Source organism: Bufo gargarizans, chromosome 4 (genome assembly GCF_014858855.1).
Source record: "Bufo gargarizans isolate SCDJY-AF-19 chromosome 4, ASM1485885v1, whole genome shotgun sequence".
Classification (NCBI taxonomy): Eukaryota; Metazoa; Chordata; class Amphibia; order Anura; family Bufonidae; genus Bufo; species Bufo gargarizans.
Window position 1 is genome coordinate 179,115,513 of NC_058083.1, and position 18,992 is coordinate 179,134,504.

Below are 18,992 nucleotides of genomic sequence, written 5' to 3' on the forward strand. Positions count from 1 at the left end.
CATTAGTCATGGAATAATCCCTACAACTGTAAATCTTACCAATTGGTATTTTTTAGAATACACGGTCATTCTAACTGTGTTACACCAGAAAGGTTTACAACTGAATGGGATTGGTTATCAAATTCTCCACTTTTCTCTTGCCCCAGTTTGGAGAAATCTTTCCCATGGTATTCCTATGAGGGGGAATAAAGCTTCTTATCATTAGTTTTTGTCTACAAGGCATAATGCCTATACATAAACTGAATAAGACCTAAACTAAGACTTGCTGCCAGTCTGACTTGGCAATATGATATTTAATGTAAACTAGTGAAAATGACTTGCTCAGAAGACGCAGACTGGGCTCCTGTCTGTTATATTAACAGCCTTGAACAAACACAAAACTCGCTTAGGAGTGCAATGAGCTATCAAATAAATGTTCTCATCATTTACGTCAAACTTTAAAGTCAGCCAAATGAAACCATTTTTTGAGAAGGTAAAAAACACAGGACTGTAATTGGACAACCAATCAGTCCTTTACAAATGTGTTATTCGTGCAACCGAGCAAGAACATATTGGTTTTTGTCCACTTAACAGGTCATTGAAAACAAAGCTCTTACAGTTGCTCACAGTTATATAAGAAAATCACACATCAGTTTAACCAGTGTAATGAAGAATGTAATCCGGATGTTTGTGTCTAGAGACAGCAATATGTTCTGCGTGTGTATTCCCTATAAATCAGTTTTTACCTGTCTATAATGCCCATCATGTTGCATAACAAGAAACTACTCTTTTGAAGTCTTGCACCTACTTTTGCTTGACAAAGCGGGCAGAGTTCCCCGAAACATAGCTTCATGTCTACCGATGGACTTTGCACTATTTATGATCTAAATTAACTTTTTGTTGAAGTAAAGCATTTTTTTGTGCGTTTGAATATAATAAAAATGGGGAAAGCTTGGGGAAAGCAGAAATGACCCACTTTTTTACGTGGTGGAATAGTATATTTGGTCACTGACATTGCTTTTAAAGTCATGCACCTACTTCGTATTGTGTAAAAGTAAAAAGTCATTCATTAAAATATAAAATCCTGTGCCTGCAGCCACCACTATAGCCTAGGCCTAGGAGCTCACCGCATTGCAGTTTATACATTCAACTCAATCATTACACAGTATGCTGCAAGCCCCTCGACTCCCTCTAGTGGTGGCTACAGGTATCTAGGTGTTTATTATGTCTATGCAGGGAATGTAGAGCTCTCCATTCAAAATTTACAGCTCAGATTTTCGGACTTAAGAGCGACATCATGTTAAACAGAAAACATCACACAAACACCCACAATAACCAATTAGCCTAATGCAGTGCGCTATTTGCATTAAGTGACGAGAAAGAATAATAATCCGTAGTGTGGTAAGATGAAAGAAACCAAAATGCTCTCCAAAGAAACACTCATTGCATGTCTTTTTCACACGCGTGAAAAAAACCCCTAAAGAGTAAAAATCTACATCTCCTAGCAACGATCAGTGAATAACGCTTTGCAGCAATGCGTTTTTCATGGAAGCCCCATTCACTTCTATGTGTCCAGGGCTGAGTGAAAAACGCAGAATATAGAACATGCTGCGGCCGCGTGAATCACAGATGCAGACCCATTGACTTTAATGGGTCTGCCATCCACAAAATATGGCGCAGTGCAGATCGGAAGCCAATAGAAGCGCTTCTGTGGGCTTATTGGTCTGAGCCTCAGCACCATAAAAGATGTCCTATCTTTTGCCATATATTGTGGATTGTAGACCCATTCAAGTCAGTGGGTCCACGCCGCAATACGGGATTCACACGACTGGTGCTCGTGCATTGCCGACCGCAATTTGGGGTGTGCAGCATGGGCACAGAAGGCCTACAGTCATGTGACTGGGCCCTTCAAGATAAGTTCACCCTCTGGGCAAAAACTAGGGAGGAACTATTTTTATCTTTGGGGTATGACCACAAGGTGCGGCCATTAAAAATACAGACCTACTACACAGTGTGGTCTCATTAGTTTAGATAGAACCTGTAAGGCTGTGTGGTACTCGAACGCAGCACAGCCACGTCGCAAGTTCCACATGACTGCGCGGTGTGGTCGTACCCAGGGTATAAGCATGCCGCTAGGTTGCACAATAAGAGCTCCATGAATATCCAGATAGGAGTTTCAGTTTTTGTACAAATAATTATTTGTGATCACGGAGGACAATGGCTGTTATCTTTCTTGGAAACATAAATCTTCAAAAATTTACTGTCAATAGAACAGAAGATAGCTATGATTCACTTGTCGAGGGCCCTGGAAGGAGATGAGATGCTAGAAAGGGCATGTCAGGTGTGACATTAGGCAGGCCTGACTGATATTTTCACCCTAATTTCTTAATGTAAGTGGTGTCATTTACACAGTAAGGGAAGCAGATCGGCTAGCATTGCAGTAGACATACTTATCACCCCAATAGCCCTGAGATCTACTCATCCATCCCAGAGACAAGCAGACTCCAGGAGTAAAGCTGCATAATTTAATCTGGTCTTCTATTAAGAATTAACATTGACAGCCAGAAATGCATGGGCCCCATAGCAAAAAAAAATTATGCCCCCCCCCCCCCCCCCATAACAGTGTCCCTGATAGTGACTGACCCCGGCAACTATTGTAAGACGGACGCCGCGTTCCTTATGTAAGTGAGCTTAAAGGGAATCTGTCACCAAAAAATCGCTTATTAAGCTGTAAATAGTACCTTATAGTGCTGCATAGTAGTTTCCTAATGCACTTTTTCTTCGTTTAGCCGCATCTAGCCTCCTTGAGAAATCAATGTTTTATTCAGTCGCTGCCCTGTGCTTCAAGTCAGGTTTGAAGTCAAGGGGGCAGCGGCCTAGGCGTCTCCAATCCTGCTCTCCCCGCCTCCCGCCGCCTTTATTGACACACTGGATCTCAGTCCCGGGACCGCGCTCCCAGCCCGCATGCGCAGTAAAGGACTGCTGTAGCCTGTACCGCGATCCCGGCTCCGGCTCGTACACTCAGCCGGCTTCAGTTTCGCTACTACGCATGCGCCCGCCAGCCTTACATACTAGCGCAGTTACAGAAGATGCCGGGCACATGCGCAGTAGCGAAACTGAAGCCGGCTGAGTGTACGAACTGGAGCCGGGATCGCGCTACAGGCTACAGCAGCCCTTTACTGCGCATGCGGGTCCCAGCACTGAGATCCGGCTTGTCAATAAAGGCGGCGGGAGGCGGGGAGAGCAGCATTGGAGACACCTAGGCCGCTGCCCCCTTGACTTCAAACCTGACTTGAAGCACGGGGCAGCGACTGAATAAAACATTGATTTCTCAAGGAGGCTAAATGCCGCTAAACAAAGAAAAAGTGCATTAGCAAACTACTATGCAGCACTATAAGGTACTACATACTAGTACATACTTTGCACAAGTTTATTATTTACAACTTAAAGGGAACCTGTCACCAAAAAAAATCGCTTATTAAGCTGTTAATAGTATTAACAGCTTAATAAGCGATTTCTTTGGTGACAGGTTCCCTCTAAGTTGTAAATAATAAACTTGTGCAAAGTATGTACTAGTATGTATACTACTATCTAATAATCCTTATCTATCACTTGACACTTCACTAACTTACTGGGGAGTCGGGGACAGTCAGGACTCCTCTCCACTCCAGACTTTTTCTTTTTACTGTGGCAGACTGCTGGCAGTGCAGAAAAGAAGATCATCAGAATCCATTCACTTCTGGCCTACTGGGCATGGGCAGTTAGGCACACTGGGCACGGGCGGGCAGGCAGGCTCCCACTCTTCACATTCAAAATAGGCAGCCGGCGGCAGCGTGACGTCACTCACTCCGTCACGCCGCACGCGCATGCTCCTCCCACTTTAGAAGCAGGCGGAGCAGGCGCGTGACGTCGGAGTGAGTGACGTTACGACGCCGGCCGCCGGGAGTCTGAGACAAGGAGGCGGAGCACATGACCTGACTACTCCTTTGTTTCCCAATCCCCAGCCAGGCCCGAGCCGCGGACCGCCCGCCCACGCCCCGCCCACTACTCTGGGCAGGCGGGCGGGCCTGGCTGCCAGTGCCTGTGTGTGTTAATAAAAAAATAAATAAAAATTTATGCGGTCCGGACGGGGCCCCAGTGGCGTAGGGCCCCATAGCCACTGCTATGGTTGCTATGGCGATCCCTACGCCACTGTTGACAGCCAATGAATGCAAAATAAAATAGAGATCGCTGATTACTCGGCTTCTTTGTTATACAGTATGTCGTTCAAACTGAAGAAACAAGACAAGGAAGGACATAAGTAAAGTACTATAGATCTGATTCTTTATTACAGTGATCAGGTTGAGAAATGTCTCCATTATTAATTCAGATTTCTTTTGTGATATTAAAGATTTACAGCAAAATCTAAGCATGTCCCCTGCTAAAACAACAAAAAAATGCATGATGGATGAAATTACGGTAAAGGGGTTGTCTCAAGCCCTTTCCATGTGCCTGACTACGGCATATGGACGTCATGGGTTCCCTAGGACCAGGTGAGTCAATGTCTTAATGCAAATGTTTGAAACTGCAAAGGAATTTTTTGCGGAAAGCCATAGCTTTTTCTTCTAATTCCGCAAACTTCCATCAGATGTTCTATAGGCACCTACCACGGGATCACGTGTACAGGCCTCATCATTTTTTGTATTACTGCATTACTTTATTTCCTCTGCAGCAGCCACAACTTCCCCTGATGATAACAGATGATTGATGAAGGTCTCAGGAGTCAGTCTTACAATGAAAGACTCACTATAAATGAATTATTGTCTCAGCCAGTCATTTGCATACTTACAAAATATAGAAATGTTTAGAGAACAATTTGGCTAGTGAACATTGCTTCTGTGGATAACATTCCTTCATTCCACGGGTGCCTAATCTTTTTAAAAGGAGTACACAAGCAAAGTGAGTTTTGCCAAATCCAGATGCCACATGCAATGATCAACATATAGCTCCCAAGCTACTAAATGGGGAACGCCTTTCCACAGAATACTGCCCTATTGACTGCATTAGAGGACACAGAAGGTTATAAGGATATTAGAGGAGATTTATCATATCCCTGCGCCAGAAAAGCGCAGTTAAAAACTCTCAAACTACTTGTTGGCGAAATTTTAAATGCAACTTTAAAAAAAAAAAAAAAGGCACAAAGGGTAGTTTTTACGCTGCCCTCGCCACTTTTCAGAAAGTAGGCATGGCCAACAGCCCCGACAAATTAATCTTTGTTTATGCCAGCTTTCTGGCGCAAATGAAACCATAAATGGACAGTAGCTCAGAGCTAGCGTAGATTTCTGTCTAGGCACAGAAATTACAGTGCCTTGCAAAAGTATTCACCCACCTTGACTTTTTTCGTATTTTGTTACATTACAGCCTCAAATTCAATGTTTTGTTAATCTGAATTTTATGTGATGGATCAGAACACAATAGTCTAAGTTGGTGAAGTGAAATGAGAAAAATATATAAATAAAACTATTGTTTAGAAATAGAAAACAGAAAATTGGCATGTGCATATGTATTCTGGTGGAAGAAGGGAAAGAACATGGCACAACAGCAAACCTGCCAAGAGACGGCCGCCCACCAAAACTCATGGGCCCAGATTCAGGTAGATTTGCCCATTACTTACACCTGAGCCGCTCAGCTGAATTTCTCTGCGCTGGAGCAATTTTGCCAAATTTGCCGAATCGTTTGTTCATTTAATTTGCTCCTGTTTAAGGCAAAGCTGAGGGCGCAAGGCCGTGCAAGTCAAAGTGGGTGTGCCCCTATGTAAATGAGGAATTTTCGGCTCAGCAGAGGTTTGCTAGCATAATTTCAGGGCAAATCCTGCTCAGCTGCTTGCACTGAGCAAATAAATAGGAGCAGACTTGCGCAGGTTCTTTGCTGAATTTCATCCTGCTTTTTCCTACCCCCCCCTGAGCAAGGAAATTCAGCCCTTTTGCAAGACATGGCACCTCCCAAAGGGACCAAAATAAGGAAGGCCAACTTTGTGGCTGCAGAGATGGACATCCTGATTGCTGCACTCCAGCAGCATAAGGAAGTCCTATATGGTGCCCAGCGGGCAAACACCACCATTGCCCAAAGGAGGGCTATATATGAAGCCATTGCCCTGGACATCAATGCCCTGGGTAATGAAGTGCGTACCTGGGATGACATCCAGAAGAAATTAAATGATATGAGGCGCAGGGTCCGTGAAAAACTGGCTCTTATCAGGAAGCATACCGGTGGCACGGGAGGTGGTCCGCGATGTATGATCCGGCTCAATCAGGAGGAGCAGCTTATTGCACAAACGTTCGTGCAGGAGCAGGTGGAGGGACTTGAAGGGTACGACTCCACTGTTGGGAACTTGGGGACTGGTAAGTTATTTTTCTTTCATATCTGCTGTGCATCATGGGAGGGGGTACAAGTGAACATATGAGAAGTGTGTTGCACCAGCAAAATATGTCGTTTTGGTGTCATCCACAGGTGGTGATGAGGAAGAAGAAGCTGGGCCGTCTTCGGCTGCGGCTCGACCCAGCCCATCCAGACCAGAGCCAGGGGTCCAGTCAGGCCCCATGGACATTCTGGCTATGCTGGTCCAGGAGGAGATCATACCGGGGCCAAGTATGGAGGAGCAAGTGGTATTGGAGGAGGATTCCTTTTTCCTCATCCAGGAGGACTCTGGCTCCCTCCAGGAGGATACCACCATCCCTGTGCAACCCACCACCCCCCCGCCCAGCACGTCATCCCCCTCCAGGGCAAGCCCCTCCCTTGTGGACCCCTCCCCTTCTCCCTCTGTCCGTGGCCGAGCCTCTCCTCCCAGGAAGGCTCTGTCCAAAACGAGGCATATATCCTCCAGCCTCCGTGACGGTCTGCTGGAGGAGCAGGCCCTGCAGACCCGCCATATAGGGGCCATGGTGGGAGAGGTGCGTCGTCTGGCGGACAGCATGGCATCCACCTCCACCTCTATGCAGCATGCCCTCACCCTGCATGAGGACCGGGACAAACATGTGGCACAGAGCCTGGGGGAAATTAGTGGCAACTCTAAGGCCATAGTCACCTGCTTGGTGGCTCTGGAGACCACACCAGCTTTGTTAAGCAGGATGACAGCTGCGGTGGAGGCCAATACCGCTGCTGTGCAGGCCAACACCGCTGCAGTGCAGGAGGAGGCGAGAGTTACCCGCCGGCATCAGCGGGATACCACCACCCGCCAAATGCGGATGTTGGCCCAGACCAACACCATCCTTGCCCACCTGGCCAACGCCATGGAGGGCATGCAGCCACCACCTGCAAGGAGTGTGGAAGTAGGGGTTGATGCTCCTCCCCCCCCTCCTCCCCCCACCCCTCCATCCCCACCCCATGCCTCCTCCGCACCACGGAGATTGAGGAGCCAGAGCCGGGGCACCCTTGGCCCAAAGAAAAAAACAAAAAAATAATTTTATGTCTACATTTTTTTGCTCAACACAATATGATTTTTTTTATTATTTTTCGATATGCTCAGGGTATGAGATTATTTTTTTTTTATATGTTCAGGATATGAGTTTTTAGATTTATTTGTAGTCCCTACACACGGTGAGGAGTGTATACTACAGTGTGACTGGTGTGTGAATGGGGGGGGGGGGGGGGGTGGCACTCCTGCTGGAAAAGGGGTGTCACCCTCTGCCATGTGAAAGGTGTATGAATGGACAGCAACATAATTGGAGCCTTGACGCGGCGTTGCTGCTCCCTAATACCATGGGGTATTGTTGGGTCTAATCCAATTGGGGGTGCATGTGTCGGGTGTGTGCTAGGGACTACAGTGGTGTACATACATGCATTATACTTGTGACAAGATCAGGGTGTGTTTAATGTGCAAAGAGACGTTCCACAAGACCATTCCGGATTGCTCTTCCCTCAGAAGATCCGGTAGTGTTTCTTGGGGGGGGGGGGTTGCGTGGTTCGGGGGTAAGGTCATTGCGTAGCTCAATGTGCATGCCCCTTCTTTGAGCTAAATTGTGGAGAATACTACATGCCCCTACGATTTGGCATACAAAGTTGGGTGAATACAATAGGGTCCCCCCTGATTTATCCAGACATCTGAATCGAGATTTAAGGATGCCAAATGTGCGCTCCACCACCGCACGGGTACGTGCATGGGCTTCGTTATATCTTTCCTCTCCTGGTGTTTGAGGGTTACGAAATGGGGTCATCATGTGAGGTCCCAGGGCATAGGCAGAGTCACCTGGAAGGGAAAAGACAGGAGGATGTTAGTCGTGCATGTGCCCCTTGTGATGTGTGCATCATGGGGGGGGGGGGCAGTCATACCTGACACCCATGTCACTCACCAATCAGCCAGCTGTCTCCATACATGTTCTGGTCAAACTCGGTTGGGATGGGGCTGTGTCGGTAAATAAAACTGTCATGGCTTGACCCTGGGTGTTTGGCACGGACATTCCATATGAGGCCATGTGCATCCACAATCATCTGCACATTTATCGAATGCCAATGTTTCCTGTTGCAGTAGATATGCTCGAGGTGCCGGGGGGGGGGGGGGGGGGGGCGTAGTGCCACATGGGTACAATCTATTGCACCCACAGTGCGTGGAAATCTGGCTAATAAATAAAAATCACTGATTGCCTTCTGCCGCACGTCAGCCGTGGTTGGTTTGATAAATTGTGTGCCCATTCGTCTGAGTATTGCAGGGATCACTTGGTGCACACACCTGCTCATGCTGGATTGGGACATCCCCGCCACCACTCCACCTGTGCGCTGAAATGAGCCAGTTGCCAAAAAATGAAGGGTTGCCACTACCTTCACCAGTGGCTGCACTGCCTGTCCCCGATGGGTCGGGCTGCTGATGTCATCCTGCAGGATTGTTACCAACTCAAGGATGACTTCAGGGCTAAAGCGAAACATGCGATACACCTCAGTATCAGTCATCTGAAAAAGGTTGTAGCGCCCTCTGTAAATCCTCTCCCGTGCCCTCCTACGAGTCGGCTCAGTCAATAGAATATCAAGAACCATAGCTGCCCCTGGCATGTTGGTGCACAGATGTGAGGTCCCGAAAATGTGGGTGCTCTGCTTGTTCAGATCGTCTGTCTAGGTGCTGCTGAAGTTGCGCGCTCCTTCAGATGACATTTGGCCATCTTTTGCTAACTTGCCCCTGCTTTTAACAGGAGCAAGTTTTCCCAGGGAAAAAAGCTTGCACGCTTCCAGCGCAAGATGCGCATCACACGCGCATGTTTCTGAATCATCGGCAGTACCTAATTAGCATATTCGCTGAGGGAATTCCATGAAGGCGCAACTTACACCCCGCGCAAAATTGCACGAAAATTGCGCAGGAACAGCTAGGCTGCGTGCGCGGGAAAATGGCCGCATTTCAGGCTTAACTGGTTTACAGAATCAGCCGCAAATTTGCATAGGAGCAAATCAGTACTTGCGCGGCGCAAATCACACTTGTTCCCGCGCAAGTGCTTCTTGAATCTGGGCCATGGAACGGACAAGGAGGACATTAATCAGAGAGGCAGCACAGAGACCTAAGGCAACCCTGGAGGAGCTGCAGAGTTCCACAGAAGAGACTGGAGTATTTGTACATAGACATGTACTCTGCTCCATAGAGTTGGGCTTTATGGCAGAGTGGCCAGAAGAAAGCCATTACTTTCAGCTAAAAACAAAAAGGCACGTTGTGAGTTTGTGAAAAGGCATGTGGGAGACTCCCAAAATGTATGGAGGAAGGTGCTCTGGTCGGATAAGACTAAAATTGAACTTTTCAGCCATCAAAGAAAACGCTATGTCTGGCGCAAACCCAACACATCACATCACCCAAAGAACACCATCCATGAAACATGGTGGTGGCAGCATCATACTGTGGTGATGTTTTTCAACAGCTGGAACTGGGAAACTTATCAGACTTGAGGAAAAGATGGATGGTGCTAAATACAGGGATATTCTTTAGCAAAATATGTACTACTCTGTGCGTGATTTGAGGCTAGGACGGAGATTCACCTTCCAGCAGGACAATGACCCCAAACACACTGCTAAAGCAACACTTGAGTGGTTTAAGGAAAAACATGTAAATGTGTTGGATTGGCCTAGTCAAAGCCCAGATCTCAATCCAATAGAAAATCTGTGGTCAGCCTTAAAGATTGCTGTTCACAAGCGCAAATCATCCAACTTGAAGGAGCTGGAGGAGTTTTGTAAAGCAAAAATCCCAGCGGTGGGACCCACACCTATAAGACAATGGGGGCATATCCTAGCGATATGCCCCCATTGTCTGAGATGAGAAAAGCCCTTTAAATACAGCCATCGCTACTAAGTTAGCAGTAGTTGCAGCAGATTCATCAATAACCATGTGCTTTCCACATCCGTATGTCTGGAGATAGAACACGTACTATAGATGTCCACAAAATGTGGACCGCAGACCCATTGAGGTCAATAGGTCAGCAATAAATGCAGGTGCAACACTGATTGCAAAATGGATACAGTCATGTACAAGGGGCCTGACTAAATAAACCAGAATCCCATTCTGCCTTAATCAGCTGCCGCTACTGCTAAGTTAAACCTTCCTGATCCACCAACAATCAGCTTATTTATCATGGAGCACAGGAAGCTTGGAGAAGGAGTGGAATCAGTAGCTCAGTTTTCTGGAAATAATAAATTATCAAATGACATCAGTGATAATGAGAGCAGCTCACCCAAGTTGGTTACTGATCGAAGGGACAGTGGTAGAAAACAGAAAAGATGTTTTACTACTAAAGTAGTAAAACATAATATAAACTATATAAATTTGGTATCGCACTAACGCACAGTAGTATCGCACACTAACGAGCAGAATAAGGCTGCCATGTCATTTTTAGTGCACAGTGAATTCATGGTGGAATTGTATTTTTTTTCTCTTCAATTTCACCCTACAAAGAATATTTTACTATTTTCCAATACCAGTAAATACGAATACAGCTCATACAGCTCTGTGAGCGGACATTTTATAAAATGATGGCTCTTGGAAGGTGAGGAGCATAAAATGAAAGTACAAAAAAGAAAATTGGCCTAGTCCTTATGGGCTTACACAGTGACCTGGAAGTGTACAGATGTAGCCAGGCTTAGAAGAACATTTGGTGCACCATAAGCGTGACATATCAAGTTCTGAATGCATTAGAGCTTCCTGGCACAGATCATAACTGTTGACCAACGTGTTTGTAAAATGACTATGTGGTAATTTTGTGTCATTTTCTATATTTCATGAGGCATGCCCCCTTGTTTGCCAAGTCTTTTGTGCTGTCCACGCAGTAGTCTTGTCCATAAAATGGCTGCTGATGGAGGGTCATGTGACCAGACCAGGTCATGTGATGTCTCCTCAATTCAAACAAACTGCACCTGCCATCTGTACTTGCACATTTAGGAGTTTATGCAAAAGTGTATATCAATGGTGGAGGCTGAGTGATGTGTCTGGCTCACATGACCCTCCATCAGTGGCCATTTTATGGACAGAATCTCTATACAGACAGCACAGAAGATCTGCCTATCAAGGGGGCATGGGTTACGAAATATAGCAAATGGTACAGAATATCAACAAAGGCTATATCAGTAAGTGCCAAATAGCATGTAGACGCTACCCAACCCAAGATATGAAGAGTTAAAGCAGCATTGCCCCCCACCTCCTCACTCTGTTGCTGGAGCAGAACTTTTACATATTTTTCTCAAAGATAGGTATTTGTGAAGGATTATTATTCATCGGAAATGAAGAGTACTGTCTTTGTGAAGTTAGGATAGGACGGGAATGGAGTGCTTTTGCGACTTTATTTGGGGGACTTGTCCGAAAGTCGCAAATGATAAAGAAGGCCAAAAACAGATGTAAGTGCATCACAAGTTCCCTAAACATCTGGAAAAATAAAACAGGCCTATTTACTTACGACAAAAATTAGGACAAGCACAGAAAACTCATAAATAAGATATATGTGACAGTCAATATTTAAGTAAAACATATGACAAAACTATTTTCATAAATCAGGGACATAATCTTTGCACAGCAACAAACACAAAGTGATAGGAAAAATAAGAAAATCAGTATAACCATGTGTAAATTATCTTCTTCTGCAGACATCTAAGTGGTTGCCTGGGATTTTGATTTGTAAAAAGACCACGTAGCTCCAGTGAGTGCTGCAGCATCCTCATAGCTAATTTTATTAGGATTTGTATTTAATATATTTTATTAGGATGTGTATTTAATATATTGTGTATTGTCATCATGTCTCTCAGTGTCAGGGTAAACCATTGGAGTGGATATCTTCCCGTGTATGACCTGTCACAGCTGCTGGGCGCAGAGGTCTCTGTCGGCGAATGGTCCATGTGCTAAGCACTGGGCTGTGGGCCGGGGCAGACTGATGTGTTCAGCAGACCAGTGTTTTGTTGGCTGATGTATGGACGCCGGCTAGGGCCCCTGCGCAAGACGCAGATTTATTGGCTTGTCGTGGATGCATTTGTTAAGAGAACAATATATGAAAGGAACGTGCGTTTGTTGTCTCTAGTGCGCCTGATCAGCCGCTGGAGATAATGATGTTGTCCTGTAAATAAACATGCATGAGAATCATTGCAATTTTATCTGGCATTGATCACTGAGCAAGGCTAGATAAAATTAACTCCAGTGGTAATGTTGGATTATTGCATACATGTGTTTGTTGGCTAGGGTATTCTAAATGAAGGTGTCTTGTCTTCCTATGTCATCACTTCCTGTATGTCATCACTTCCTGTATCCTTGTTATGGGCCAGCCCCTTTTACACCTTTTGTGAGTAAATAAAACTGAACAGACTGAGCAGGGCGGGGCAGTTGCTCAGCAAGAATTCCACATGAAAACACCTTTGGCTGACTGCGGTTGAGATTTTTACCTTTCCTTACATAAAGACATTGGAGAGCAGATTACAACTATTAAAATTTCTACAACATTCCCAAGGTATGTGACATCACTGGGCTAGGAAGTATCTACAGTGCTCGCTGTAGTGTCACAGCCTCTTCAAAGAGCTGATCTTCACGTATGCTGGGAGTGTGAGCGATAGGTTTTATTTCTATATATATATGTACTGTATTACTCTTTTCTGTCCGCAGGATGGCAGCAAACCAGATATGTGAGCCTCATGTGCATTTCTTTGTCTTAAGGTCACTGGGGGAGGGGGAGTTAGGTTGCCATTTTTGAATGTGCCAATGAAACTCCGAGTTGAAGTTGTTGAAACCACTCCTATCAATTTAAGGAGCCAATAGTATTTTCTTAAGGAACACCCCTTTTGTGATGTCATGTCTGCTATTTAAGTGAATGTAACTCAAATAAACCTCTGTTGCTCAGGGGGATGAGAAGATCTTTCCATGAAACCAACTAGTGTGTCTGGTCTTATTATGAAAGCAGTATGGTGCACTCATACTTATACTTCTAATTGACTTGGCACCACACAAAGAAGATGAGAATCACATGAATTGCGATAACAGGAGTAAGATTTCCCCCCTCTCCCATAAGATATTGATGACCTATCCTGAGGATGAATTGCGATAACATTTTGGCGTTCCTGGGTGGGCAGACAGCTTGCGTAACTTTCAATTCCAATGCCACGAGGGGACTTGCGCAAAACCATTAGACGAGGTCACATGCTGCAGCAAGGTAAGACGGTTTATTTCTTACATACCTTCTCTGAGCCTTTTGCCCAAGTAGATTCTCAAGAGTTGAATTGGTGTTATCGCGATAGAAGGGTTTAAATTATAGCTGATCTGTCCTTTAGAATGAAAGAACTCAATTTAATATTCCTTCTTTGTGTGGTAGGATATGCTGGAACTAAGCGGGAATTGATAGATAGCGGAGTCCGATATTTGTAACGTAGAATTGGATCCCAAAACTCTGATGAGAGTTCTTGGTAGAGTGAGATTGTATTCCCTTATCGGAAGAATTTAGATTATATAGTTTTTTAGTCCCCCTAATTGGAAGAAACTAGATAATATAGTTTTGAGTTCCCCTAATTGGATGAATTTTTGCCAGAATTTTTTTTGTCATTTTAGTTTTTTGTGGTTTCCCAATTATGAACTATCTAGGTTAAAAAAAAATGTGGATTCCCGGTTAGGAAGAATCTAGGTTAAATATTTTGGTGATTTCCTGATTAGAAAGAAGCTAGGATAAATAGGTGTGTTCCGTAGGATAAGTATCTCTTGGATATTTTTTAAGACTATGAGTCCCGAAAGGTTGATAACGGCTGTATATCTTTAAGACTGTGTTTCCCTATTAGGAAGAATTTTAGTAAAATATTAATAAAGAAAACGGGGCAATTCTAATGTTAAAGGATATAATGAGGGAATGTTAACAGCGTCTCAGCTAATGCAAGAAAGAGAGGAAAATGTTAGAAAGTTGAAAGCATTTTTTGATATTGTGTAGCAGAGATATCCGGATGTGCATGTCTTCCAGATGCCGCCCGCACCCGCCGCCGTTCGTGCCCTGCTCCTCCTTTTCTGACATCAGCGCCGCCTCAGAATCCTTTGTTACGCCTCCGGCTCTCCCTCACTCCCCCCTCCTTCTTCTCTAACATCTCGCACGTGTGCACAGGCCTGTGCCTGATGCGCCCGTGCGGACTTCTCCATTCGGCTTCATGGAGCGAAGTGCGCATGCGCCGGCACTTCGCTCAACCTCCCGATGACCTGAACACTGGCGCCAGCCTGTGCGCACGCGTGAGATGTTAGAGAAGAAGGAGGGGGGAGTGAGGGAGAGCCGGAGGCGTAACAAAGGTTTCTGAGGCGTCGCTGATGTCAGAAAAGGAGGGGCAGGGCACGAACGGCGGCAGGTGCGGGCGGCATCTGGAAGGCATGTACATCCCCTTGGGCACCTTAGTTGGATGAATGACAGGTTAGTTATAAAGTTTTTTTTAGACAAAATGAGCCTACAGATTTCAGTTATAAGACCACATTAGGAATCACTAAAGCTCCCTGAACATAACCATATTTTTAAATGGAGGGGCAAAAACTGGTGACAGAATCCCTTTAAAGGGTGATAGGCTGGTGCAAGCTGAGTTATGGTGAAAATTGTCTATGAAAGTGATTGATAGAAGTTGAAGTAAGTTGGAGAAATGAAATGAGCAGCATTTCTATTGCAAGATGGAGGATTTTGAATCCTATAGAGAACAAAAAAGTTGCCATGTGGCATCCCATCCCCCTTTCTCGAAATCTGCTGTAACTCACACTGGGCATGGATATTTTATTTTTAATACATCCATACCCACACTATGAATATGTGCTGTGCCCCTGTCAAAAAAAAATATTATTCTATCCTGAAGTAAATAAAACCTTGTTGATGGTTGCAGGGGTAAATAGGACAAGGTGAAAGCAAACCCGAAAGGGAGTTGAGGGGACATGGTGAAGCAATAAGCTCTTCGCTGTTTAGGGCGTTGGGAGAGTACCTGCCTGATCACCTTTGGTCTATTTCCCGCAAAAGGAGGGATCTGTGAGAGATCGGTTTTATATATATATATATATATATATATATATATGTACTGTATTACTCTTTTCTGTCCACAAGATGGCAGAAAACCAGAGCCTCATGTGCATTTCTTTGTCTTAAGGTCACTGGGGGAGGGGGAGTTAGGTTGCGATTTTTGAATGTGCCAATGAAACTCAGAGTTGAAGATGTTGAAACCACTCCTATCAGGTTAAGGAGCCAATAGTCTTTTCTTAAGGAACACCCCTTTTGTGATGTCATGTCTGCCATTTAAGTGAATGTAAGTTGAATAAATTAGAGTATTTTACACCTGCGCTGCCGCTGATATGTGTGTTTTCTAACCCTGCTTTCTATCAGGGAAGCCACTGCTGGTTATCCAAAGTTGAGTCCCCTGCCCGGACTCACATAAGCATATCACTGATTAATATTGGGTAGATGGTTTCCCGGGCTGATACACACAAAATACTATCTATTATGCCTATAGAGTAATTCCAACTAATTTGTAATCAGTTCTCACCTGTCTTCGGTGTTCACAGGATCAATGGTACTGTATTGCAGGTAATCCTCTTACTTCCTCCCGAGTGTTGATGGTAGATCGCTCACCCTCGCTTGCGCACGCTGCTCCGACCGGTAGCTTAGCGTGCGCACGAGGGAGCAGACAGATTTTAGTCCGGGAATGTAACTTGAATAGAGCTCTCGTGCTCAGGGCGATGAGAAGATCTTTCCATGAAACCAACTAGTGTGTCTGGTCTCATTATGAAAGCAGTATGGTGCACTTATACTTATACTTCTAACTGAGTTGGCACCACACAAAGAAGATGAGAATCGCATGAATTGCGATAACAGGAGTAAGATTTCCCCCCCCCTCCCATAAGATATTGATGACCTATCCTGAGGATAGGACATCAATATCAAAGTCCTGGACAGCCCCTTTGTGTCCAGAGTATAATACATAATGGATGCAGACAGTCTTATCTACTCCTGATATTCTTATTATTGTCAATTCCTTATCTATTATAAAGCAGAAAAGAAGTGCCACTTACTGGTAGGTTGCCTCTGGCTGTAAATTCTCAATGACGTAACTTGTTACATTCTCTACCGAGATGGTATAGTCTTCCATGTCTATGTTGTACGCAATGATATCTGACCCATTGCAGCATGGTTCCTCCCAGCTTAGTAGTAGGCACACTGATGAGAGCATTGTACATGATTCTAGATGGGCTCCATCTATCACATAAAGGTTAGGCACTGTGTCTGGGGCAGAGGCTGGCGTCCTGCAGCTCACTGTATCACTGAATGGTCCAACTCCAGATACATTTACTGCCTAGTAAAAGAAAGATACAATATTTAATACATATGTAAAAGATTTACACATACACATAGAAACAACTACAGAGAAAAGTTGAGGTAGTAGTTGGATTCCCCAGACATAAGCATATATACTATTTCACAGCTAAAGGGCTTGTCCCTAAATACATGTATCCTGTATTGGTTAGAAAACCTTAAAGGGGTTTACCAGTATTTATATAGCAATGGCCTATCCTTGGGATAGATCACCAGTATTTGATTGGCAGGGATCAAAAACTCCTGCATACTGTATGCAGCAGCAGCTCTGCAGTAACCGACTTCGTCTACACATTGGACGGAGATGTGTAGCTCTGGTGCTGGAGGATCGGCCATCAACATAAAAGTACCATAAACCACTTTAATTTGGATTAATAGTAACCCCCTGACTTCCCAGGATTGTCTCCCTCACTGTGTTACTCCCATAAGTTTGTGCAATTATTTTGAATTGTACATTTCTTCTTTAACATTGAAGTTGGTGGATCCAGTCATCTGATTTTCAATTGCTTAAACTGTAGCAATGCTAATAGGGTGTTTCATTGCTGGGCACTTTTTTAACTAGTCTTTTTCACCTCCACTACCTATGTTCACATAATTCCTGAGATACAGTAGTAGAAAAAAAGGATTCAGTTTATCTGAGGCCTGCTGCTGCCGAGATGGTTCTTCTCAGTTACTGCGGCCTGCTGTGTAACATCTTAGAGAGGTTTCAGCTGCAGGAGGAATGCTGAGAAGACAAACTAGGCAATGAAAGGAAAATCTGTCACCGGTTCCTGTCTGACATTAACTGGTGACAGAGACCCAGAGCAGAACACTGGGGTACTTGAAATGACCTAGTCTGAAATCATTATTACAGTACTACAGTCCGCTTCATACAGACCACGCACCACGTGGGTCCTCATATTTAGGAGCTTCTGCTCCCCCTTCCCGCAACTGACTGACATCTTTCTTCCTACTGCAATCAGTGACAGGGGTGAGGAGAGATAGGAGATGATGAATATGAGGACTCCCAAGCTCCTGCAGCGTATGGAGCGGACTCCAGCACTTGGCTCGCTCTGAGCCTGCTCAATACCAATTTTAGAAAAACAAAATAAAAATAAAAACAAATTCAAGACACTGATCCAACATTTTGGTAAGGGTACCTGTCACAGATACGCACCATAAAACTGGGGACAGATTCCCTTTAAGATATAACAATATATTACATGTAATGTATTTTAGCTAGTGGCCCCAGCAGGTGTAATTGCTGGCCATAGACACAAAAGATTAAAAAGTCAGCCATTACAGCTGTCTAGCAGGAACAATCGTTTGTGATGGCCATAAGCAGACACCTGGCTGCGAAAATGTAATTGTTCGCTTTGAACATTTTCAGCCAAAACTGGCATAATCGACAGAATTCCGATCATTTGTCACTGTGCTCAAGGTCAAGGGAGACCGTTTAGTCTTGCATGCTACCGATAGGATTGTTGGCATGGACGATCCCACACACAACCGATCGACTGCATTGCAGCCAAACACTACCTTGTGTGTATGGCAAGCCTAAGGAGGAACTTACGCTATATAGAGGTTGTGCAAGAAGTAGGAAGCAGGTAAGTAAGCTACCCTTTACAGGTCCGGCCATGTGTGTGTGGCAACACCCCCCTACACACACACTTGGCCGGACCTGTAAAGGGTAGCTTACTTACCTGCTTCCTGGTGCTGGCTCCCTGCTCCTTCTCCTCCTGGCTGGTGATGCTCCGCTGGGCATTCTTGCTGTAAACATCCAGTTTGACATCACCTGGCGGTGACCGGTTCCCCTTGTGTCATGTGTCCATTTGACGTAAGGGGAACCGGTCTCCACTGCAGCAAGTGATTGGCTGCAGGTGATGTCAAACCGGATATATACAGCGAGGGAGCCCAGCAGAGTATCACAGTCCTTAAGGAAGGGGGAGCCAGCAGCGGGAAGCAGATGAGTAAGTTTCCCTTTACAGGTCCGACCAAGTGGCGGAAGGGAATGGGGTTTGCCAAAACAACAACAACTATTCTTGCAAAACCCCTTTAAGTTTCTTTTAGACTAATGTAATCAAACACCTTTGGTAAACTCAGCAGACATGCTATGTCTTGAGATGAAACAAGCAACTTATGTACAGGCTATAAATGTGCCTGAATCAATACGTTCCTGCTGGAAAAAGTTGGCTGCAATGTGGCCCATCACTATGAAAAAAATAAAAAAAATGACAAGCGTTTGGTTGC

General features: G+C 44.9%; 1 protein-coding gene across 4 annotated transcripts in view; it reads right to left on the minus strand.

The window, feature by feature from the left end:
• FNDC3B (fibronectin type III domain containing 3B) overlaps positions 1-18,992 on the minus strand; it is a 373,528-nt gene that overhangs the window by 46,202 nt on the left and 308,334 nt on the right. For all 4 annotated transcript variants that reach the window (XM_044291978.1, XM_044291975.1, XM_044291976.1 and 1 more), the window contains exon 22: positions 16,463-16,743. In XM_044291978.1, the coding sequence (XP_044147913.1) occupies positions 16,463-16,743 (281 nt within the window). The remainder of the gene's footprint in view (positions 1-16,462; positions 16,744-18,992) is intronic.